At 34.8% G+C, this 8,640-nt stretch overlaps 3 protein-coding genes across 4 annotated transcripts in view; all 3 read left to right on the top strand.

Annotated features, from left to right (window-relative positions):
* The window catches only part of LOC109580113 (serine/threonine-protein phosphatase 6 regulatory ankyrin repeat subunit C-like), a 12,770-nt gene extending 12,579 nt beyond the window's left edge, over positions 1-191 (top strand). Inside the window, exons 51-52 of the mRNA XM_019996890.1 lie at positions 27-136; positions 183-191. Coding sequence (XP_019852449.1) covers positions 27-136; positions 183-191 — 119 coding nt within the window. The remainder of the gene's footprint in view (positions 1-26; positions 137-182) is intronic.
* LOC109582249 (uncharacterized) lies at positions 7-2,383 on the top strand. Of its 2 annotated transcripts, none has more exons than XM_019996902.1 (9): positions 7-608; positions 702-792; positions 852-1,142; positions 1,187-1,285; positions 1,355-1,543; positions 1,588-1,635; positions 1,695-1,757; positions 1,801-1,929; positions 2,015-2,383. In XM_019996902.1, exons 1-9 carry the CDS (start codon positions 384-386, stop codon positions 2,254-2,256), a joined length of 1,377 nt encoding a protein of 458 aa, XP_019852461.1. In that variant the 5' UTR covers positions 7-383; the 3' UTR covers positions 2,257-2,383. The 2 variants fall into 2 exon arrangements, with proteins under 2 accessions (XP_019852461.1, XP_019852460.1); XM_019996901.1 differs by having other exon boundaries at positions 7-659.
* Positions 2,384-6,416: 4,033 nt separating this feature from the next.
* The window catches only part of LOC109582238 (ankyrin-3-like), a 10,172-nt gene continuing 7,948 nt past the window's right edge, over positions 6,417-8,640 (top strand). Inside the window, exons 1-3 of the mRNA XM_019996889.1 lie at positions 6,417-6,595; positions 8,256-8,348; positions 8,407-8,511. Of these exons, the coding sequence (XP_019852448.1) occupies positions 6,578-6,595; positions 8,256-8,348; positions 8,407-8,511 (216 nt within the window). The 5' untranslated portion in view covers positions 6,417-6,577. The remainder of the gene's footprint in view (positions 6,596-8,255; positions 8,349-8,406; positions 8,512-8,640) is intronic.

Raw genomic sequence — 8,640 nt, 5'->3', positions numbered from 1 at the left:
TCTTCATGTATTAATCCTTCGCCTAGCTTTGTTTTATGTTAGCAGTGGCAGAAAGTCTGAAGAGTTAGATCGTCGCTGTACCATATGGAAAGATGGCATTCATTGGATAAGTCACAACATAGAGGTATTAGTCCAAGTATCCTTAGATGATCGTTGCATTACAGTTCTCATATCTGACAAAGATAGCCTAATTGCACAAAAAATGTTTGCTTCAGTAATATCTGAGATACATTCACTGATGGATAGGCTAAGTCCATGTGCAACAAAGGAATACATTATCAATCCTTCTCAGTTAAAAGAAGTTAGCAGCTTAAAAAAAGAAGTTAGCAGCTTAAAAAAAGAAGATATGTCTCTCTTTCTACTTCAAAATGTAGTCTCAGGCTATGATTTTACGGCAACAAGTGTCTGATGAAGGTGGACAATACGATCATTCAATCGATATCATTTTGGACAGTTTTGAGCCTTATTTATCCATTCCACCATTTGTAACACAGGAGCTATTTAATGCTGAGCTTTCCAACAATAAAATTCACCAATCACGTTTGGACTGCCTACTCCTAGTCTGTCCTGATATAATGAAAGGTGCTGATTTTAATTCTTATAAGGAAGTAAGAGATCACATTCAATCTTTTAGTATTTTTACGGGCCACAATGTGGTGGTAAGTTATATTTACTCATGAATTTAATAGAATCTTCCATAGAATCTGGCTTTGTCTTGTGATTCTGCATCATCCAAAGAAAAGAAGCAGTTATCTGATTTACTCACAAAGCCACTCTCTTTTGAATTTAAAGGTTAGTATTATAGTATAGTTATAATAATGCATGCATCATTGCTATTTTTCATTAAATAGAGAGAAAACCATTAAAACAGGAGATGTTAAAGTTATTATCTGGCGAAATATCTAGTAATGAATTGTATACATTTGGCAGTTATCTCAATTTGCCAAGTGACTTTATGAATAGTTTGACACAATCAGATGCATTTAGTAACCAAAAAAATTTGGCACAAGTGGTTGAAATGTGGTTATCAAAGTCTAATATTCATTGCACTTGGAATAAAGTGATTGAGGCTCTTGATGATTTGAACAATAGGAGAGCTATAAATAAAATTAAAGCATTCTTAGGAGAGAATGCAGCAAAAGGTATGACTTTTTATCATTTACCATCTGACTGTCACTTGTAATAGGTCTTAATTGTACTGAAATTGGTGATGAATCACAAGATAAAAGTGACGACGAATCACAAGATGAAACTGATAGATCAAAGTCTCCTGAGACACAAAGCAGTGAGCAATTTTGTCATTAAATTTAGTATAAGTACATTGTTAATTTCTTTATACCTTCTATTAATACAGAAAGTGCTACCAATGTACCACTTGTAGCATTGACTAGCACATCACCAATGCCCAGCACCTCCAAAGCAGAATCAGTTTGTACTGATGAACCAAGTATGCCTCTTCCTAGTGACACACCTGTTATTAATCCTGGAACTTCTGGAAGTAATACAAGTATTCCTCATTCATCTCCACAAAAAGGAACTACAAGTATGTGTATTAAAATAATTAAACTAAAATGATTGTCATCATAGCCTCTGTTGACATTGATTCATCATGCAAAGATAACACTTCCAGCAGAGGTATATAAGTATATATTAATGTTATACTAACAGATTAGTGATTATTGATTTAATTATAGGAGCAGCTTCTTATTCTCAAGTTCCTTCCGTTGCTAACAATACTTTTGTAGCACATGATTCCAGTAAGAATTTCATTGTATTCTAATTTGCTATACAAACTTGTAGGCTCACTGCAACAACAGCACATCTATACCATGATAGTTGTGTCTATACATGTAATCACTTTTCTTAATGGTCTGTTTGCAAATCCGTGGCATAATTCATCTATGTCTTCTAATACTGGCAGAGTATCAAGTAAATAAATATTATCACTATATATAAGAAATAATGATCTTTGATATTGTATTTTATGTCACTGCCATTTTTTGATTTTTACTAGATGGTGTTTTAATGAAGTGCTCATCACACTTGGGTCAGTTACCAAAACTTGCTGGATATTTAGGAATACCTGACAGTTGTTTACAACAAATTCAGAATAATTTCACAGACCCAGACATACAAGGATACTGTCTCTTGAAAAAGTGGAAAGAGCTCTATCCTAATTCATCACTCGCTGACCTCATTGAAGTATTTCAATATTTAGGCCTTAATGAAGCTGTTAAAGTACTTGAAGAAAATTAATTATCAGTAACAAAAATGTATTTGTCATAATTATGTTATGTAGTCTGCAGAAACCCTATTACACATTTTTATCAAGAAAACTCAGTTATTCTTTTTTATAATAAGCTACTGTGCAGTCAATCAGTGATTTTGTTATTAAAAATAAACTGTCACAAATAAAGATGATAAACATTATACAGCAAAATAACAATAATTTCAAATTGGTAAAAAAACATAATGATGTATACAAAGTAGCTTAAATATGACAGTACAAAGAAACCCCAAGCAAATAACCAGAGCAGAGCAATGATGTCCAATATGAGAGCAGCTTGACCAAACCTCTTAGCTTGCAAATAATATATAATCTACACCTTTTGCTCTATGCACCCAAGACTACAAAAAATCATTAATTATAATGTAAATAAGTATTATTTTTATGACTTTACTACCATTATTATGGTGAGGAATTTTAGACATTTATATTTAAAAAATTAGCTCTTGAAAATCACCCATATAACATGCTTAGTCTCGCAGGCCAGACGCAACCCATGCTATTATGGCATAGATGGTACTGTTCTATGACAATACATTCCATAGCCGAAAGCTTCAATAAAATTTGGAGGGAGTTCACATACAAGCTAGTTGAAGCTACAAAACATACAGATACACACTGACTGTATAGCTGGTAATGGCCGTATGCTATTTGCCAAAATAAAAAATAAAAATCTGCCATTTGAGCCATTACATGTATGTGCATGCTCATTATTCAATGGTACATGACCAAAAATTTTCCAAATTAAAAATTGCCAATCACCAAAAATTAGCAACTTGCAAAATTTACTCCTCCCAAAATTACTAGCTACTATACGGTACTACACATAGTTGTGTGTGTATAATGTGTGTGTGCTTACAACTTACAAATATTGATCGGATAATGGCAACAACAGTGAAGAAGATTGTAGAGAAGTTCACAATAGGACAGACAATAACTAAAGTAATTGTTAGGAACAAATTCAGGAGGAACTGTGCACTGCATCACACCTGCCTAGAATACAAATAGCATGTAAATGGAACTGAAGCTTAATCTTTCATCATCTACATGTACATGTACTTGTACAGTCTCAGAGGTGGATCCAAAAAATTAAAGGGAATTCGAATTCAATTAAGTGGGTGTGGCTCAAAAATTTTAATTGAAAATTGGAGAACAAACTTAAAAGAGAAGGCACTCATCATGCTTGTTGTTCACAAATAATTCTCATTGACATATGTGGCTTGCACATACGTACGGATTAGGAAATTTTCGTGGTTAAAATGGTTGAGGTGACCAGGGATGGGGTAAAATGTAATAGCAATAGTAGTAATAAAAATTACAAATGTACATTAAATTTGATACAGGTATAGTAATAGCAATAGAGAGCTGAGATAGAAAACTTTAGTAATAGTAAATTACTATAACAATTGCATGAATAGTACCGTAGGGCACCTTTTTTCGAGGGCTATAGATTTTGCAGATTTTTATTTTGTGGATTTAACTTTTGCAAATTTATGCCGTCTGCCATCTTGTACCATATTAATTTGAATTTCGCAGATGCTTTTTTGCAAATCTTGAAAAAATTGCGAAATCTGTGAAATTTAAAGCCCTCAAAAAAGGAACCCTATGGTAATATATCACATTGTGTATCTAACACAGTCATGCATGCATGTACATTAAAATGCTCAAGAATCAGGCCAAACACCCTGTACTTAGTGTACTATACTGTACAGTTTGGCCAAATTTTGTCAAAAATGACTAGGAAGAATTCTCCATTTTTATAATTTTTCTATAACATATACATGTCCTTATGTTGTGTATCAACTTTAAACTCAATCCAGTCAAATTTGGATTTTTAAAATAAATTTTAGAAGTTGCTCCAAATGCCATGTATTCTATTGTAGTGTTTGTCAGTTATGGTGTTAAATTGCTGTTAATAAAATTTCAAAATTATGTTGCTCAAACAAACAATGCAGAATTTAGTTGGAAAATTGAGCAAATGGTCAGAAAATGTCTGATTGCTTTGTAAAGGCTATAGACCCCCTAGGAGCTAAGACTATTTTTAATGAATAATTATGATTACAATAATAATATTCATTCATAATAAATAAATTTTTTCCTATCCACCCACAATGTAAACTACTAATGGCAAGAAGGCCTCAATATCAAAAAAATCGAAGGTGGTGACACCGCCTGGCCATTTTTCTGAGTGCTACAAGGTACTACAGGCTCACAAGCAGCATTTATGGAAAGTATGGAGGCCAGACTATATAGACCAGATAACTCTTGCTGCAGCATAGTTTTGTTACTATGCTTCATTTCGGCATCTTGGGCCTTGATCTGCCTTTGATGTGGAGAGCTTCTTGGTGTCAGTAATTTTAATCATGGATGGCTACCGTAAATGATTCATTGAAAATAGTCTTAGAACCTAGGAGGTCTACAGCCATGTTTTCGTTGAAAATGGTTGCAAAAGAATTCATTTCAATAATTTTTCCTGATGCATAATCAAAATTGGATTATTTATAAATTTTAAAGTTGCTCAAAAATACCCTGTACCTATCTGTACAAGGGGATATTGGCCAAATGTCATGTATCAAATGGTTAGGAGATAATTCTTCATTTTATAACTTTATCTGACACGTAAAATTACGTAGACACTTGTGCTCGCAGCAATCAAAATTGTATTTGGTATAAATTTTAAAATTTGCTCCAAATGCTATGTACTGCACTGTAGTGCTTATGAAGCATGCTGTTTAGCTCCTTAACATGCTTTGATGGAAAACCTGGAGTAGCGATGCATCCAAAATTTTTCAAGCCAAAAAATTTTTGGGTGAGGATCAACCAACATAACACCTTGAAAATTCATCACATCAATTATTTTTAACATGAAATTTTCGAATCTACCTTTATTCATGCAGACCCTTGATGGAAATCTACCCAGGCCAGTGGCGGATCTATGGGGGGCCAGGGAGGGCAATGCCTCCAAAAATTTTTTGGAGTTATGTAAACTTTGGTTTACCTATGTAAACTGTGAAGCAGCTGCAGTACTGGACTACAGTATAAACAATCTTTAAACCACAGTAGAGCTCATTTTAACAGGCTTTGTCTTTATAATTTTTACTTCCCTGAAAGTTTTGCACAAGCTTAGTTGACCACACCCCCTAATTACCCCTCCCATATCATAATTGCCCCCCAAAAATTAAATCCTAGATCCACCCCCACTGACTATGCCAGAACCCATTACCTGAAATGGACTAAACTGATTGGGGAATAGTCTCGTACCTAGTATGGCATCACATCTTCGCTTAGTTCTGCCTACCAGAGAGACAGCAATGTTTGGTTCCGCTCCTTTCTCCAGTCTCCACCTGAGCTCTGGGGCCGGCCCACTCAGTGACAGGGTTCCAGGTTTCCATTTTAATTTTTGAGGGTAAAAATTTCTGCAGCAGTTTGCGCCGTAGTTTATTTAGAGTAAATACGGCCATATGTACAACCAGTCTCAACTCCAAGTTTGGTGCTAGTCGGGGGCGGATCTAGGATTGAATTTTTGGGGGGCCATAATGATATGGGTGGGGTAATTAGTGGGTGTGGTCAACTAGGCCTGCAGGATTTCATTTGGGAAGTCAAAATTTTGAAGATTACTGAGGCCTCTTAAATGAACTCCTTTGTGGTTTACAGACTGTTTACACAGTCAAGTACTGCAGCTGTTTCACAGTTTACATAGATAAAACTAATTTTATACTTGACCAGAAAAATTTTTTGGGGGGGCCTGGCCCCCCCTAGATCCGTGCTGTCGATGTCAGGCCCGGCCCGCCTGACTAGTTTGGCAGGGGTGTAGCCAGGGGGGCAAGGCGGCAAATGCCCCCCTTTTTCAAAATTTAAAATTAACAAAATAATCAAAATTTAAAATTAACAAAATAATAAGCTACTTTTGGAAGGAAAAGCTGTTCTACAACTTACATATGAAAGGAAAAGGCTAAATCAGTCCTTCTTCTATGATGCCATTATGAAGCTGAAGAGGTATTTAACGTTGCCTATGATCTTTCTTAAAGTCCGCCATATTGAAAAATAGGTGTGGTCACGTCCTAAAAGGCCTAGGGCGTGGTTCCGCAAAATTTTGAGGCGCGCTTCGCGCGCCGTTTAGTTTGCCCCCTCTTTCCTAAAATCCTGCCTACGCCCCTGTTTGGTGCCACAGTTTGTAATTGTTACTGAAGCTGCATCCCGGGATTTTTATTGGGTTTTAGATGGTTTTGGCAACTTTTGGATGCTGCTAGTCTCGGCCCAGCCCCTGCTGAAAAAAAAAAAGCTGGTGCAATGGCAGAATTAGCTCCTGTAAGTATCACTGATGTAGTTACAACAATGAATTAAGTTGTGTTTAGACTAAGTTGCTTGGGTTGACTACTTAGGCATATTGTCATTGAGAACAAAAAAGTTGATGGTGTAATGAAGTGACTGGACATCATTGTTGGCATTGTGTGTATATTTGTGTACCTATAATGTGCATGCTCAGTATGCATGTGGTGATTCATTGTAATATGGGCTCTCTGTCTCTGTCTCTCCTTTCCTCTCGTTTCACTTGTTTGTTGTATTAATATGATCTTCATTCCGATGGTATGAAACAGACTCACAGCCAATACTTGTTTATATAACTGTTAGTCACTTTGCAATAAAAAAGCGGTTTATCTGGCCACTGAAGTCAAAAGGAGTTAAATTAAGCTATTAGAGTTTTCTGCTGGTATAATGGCAATGTTAAAATTAACTAAGAATATTGCTACTGGCTTTTGGAATTATGCTCCCATAATTTAAGCCTTTTGTTGCACACTGAACATATTGTCACTGGCAGTATGCCTTGCGGGCTGAGAGTTGTTTGTAGTCTGTATAGGTATACATTGCTATCAATCCCATTTATGTAATGCACTATGTATATGTGATCTGCATGATATGGTAAAACCAAGGCTTAGTTATGCATGGCATGCCAATTTGAAAATTAAAGTTTATACTCTCCTTAAATAAGCCGGGATTATTTTTTCTTGCTTTTTGCCCTGGCCATGATATCATTGGTATTTGCCAATACTTCCAATGCCAATTAGTCAATTAATGCATAAAGAAATATAAATGAGTATATGCAAGTGCCATCAATTGTACCTTGCATTATTTCATTTATTTACATGCAGCATTGCAAAGAGAAAGGTCTATATACTGTGAACTTAGCATCATTTGTAGTTTTTATGAGTAAATTTGGTATAAAATGGAGAAAAAATTTTATAATACAGCTTTGACAAAATCTGAATCTTGATAAGATACTTTTTGCGGTGGGTATTGTACCAATAGCATATCCATCCTAAGGTTTCACTGCCAATGTAGTCGCCTGATTTTGTCTATGGTTTTGTCATACTGGGTCAATAATTGAATTCATCATAGATAATTTTGTTATGACAAGTTTAACTTCCTATGTATGAGGTGTTTATCCATTATTTGAAATATTTGAGAGGGAGTCAGTGAGCTTGAAGCATCATTAATCAATCATGTATAGCAGGTGTTACTAATCAAAGCAACATATTTCTTCTGCATACTCACCCAGGCACCCATATCAAGAGTACGAGAAGAATTTGAGTATAGCTTTGTGATTTGGCGTAGTAAAATTATTTGTTACTGACAATCAAGCTGATCAATTAATTATTATTTTGTTGTTGATCATGTTGCATACGTATTGTAATATGCATACGCAACATAATATTATGATATTATAGCATTATAATATATAATACTTCATTGATCATTATTTCCTCATGTAACAGAAGGTATGTAAGTCTTCTGTTTACTCATCCAGGCACCTATATTTTTTATAACTGAGTAGAACTTGCAGAGCTTTAAGTATAGCTCTGTGATTTGGCTTAGTGAATAAATTATTACTTGTCATAGGCTATCAAGCTGTTGCATATCATTTTTGATCATTTTTGGAGCATCCATTAATGATAAATATCTTTTTTAGAAAGACATACTGTTACAATCAGCAGAAGATGGGGATCAGAAGCGTGTATTGAATGCCCTTAAAGCTAATGCTGATATCAAATGTATCAATGAAGTTAGTAACTTACTGCTACCATGTGGAATAGTATTATATAAAATGTATTCTATGATAGAGTAATGAGACACCTTTACATTTAGCAGCAAAGAAAGGACATCTTGAAATAGTTGAAATTTTACTAGCTAAAGGTGCCAATGCTACATACAGTTCTACTGACAAGGTAATAGATAGTCTCTTATATTTTTGAGGCATATCAAAGTAAGGCATACGATAAGCAAATTATTTTGTGGGAATAAAACTAAAAGATCTGATCAACAATAAACAACTTAACAGTTTATCATTGAATAAC

Source organism: Amphimedon queenslandica, unplaced genomic scaffold (genome assembly GCF_000090795.2).
Source record: "Amphimedon queenslandica unplaced genomic scaffold, v1.1 AMPQUscaffold_13394, whole genome shotgun sequence".
NCBI classification, from domain to species: Eukaryota; Metazoa; Porifera; class Demospongiae; order Haplosclerida; family Niphatidae; genus Amphimedon; species Amphimedon queenslandica.
This window is presented reverse-complemented; position numbering and strand designations above follow the sequence as displayed.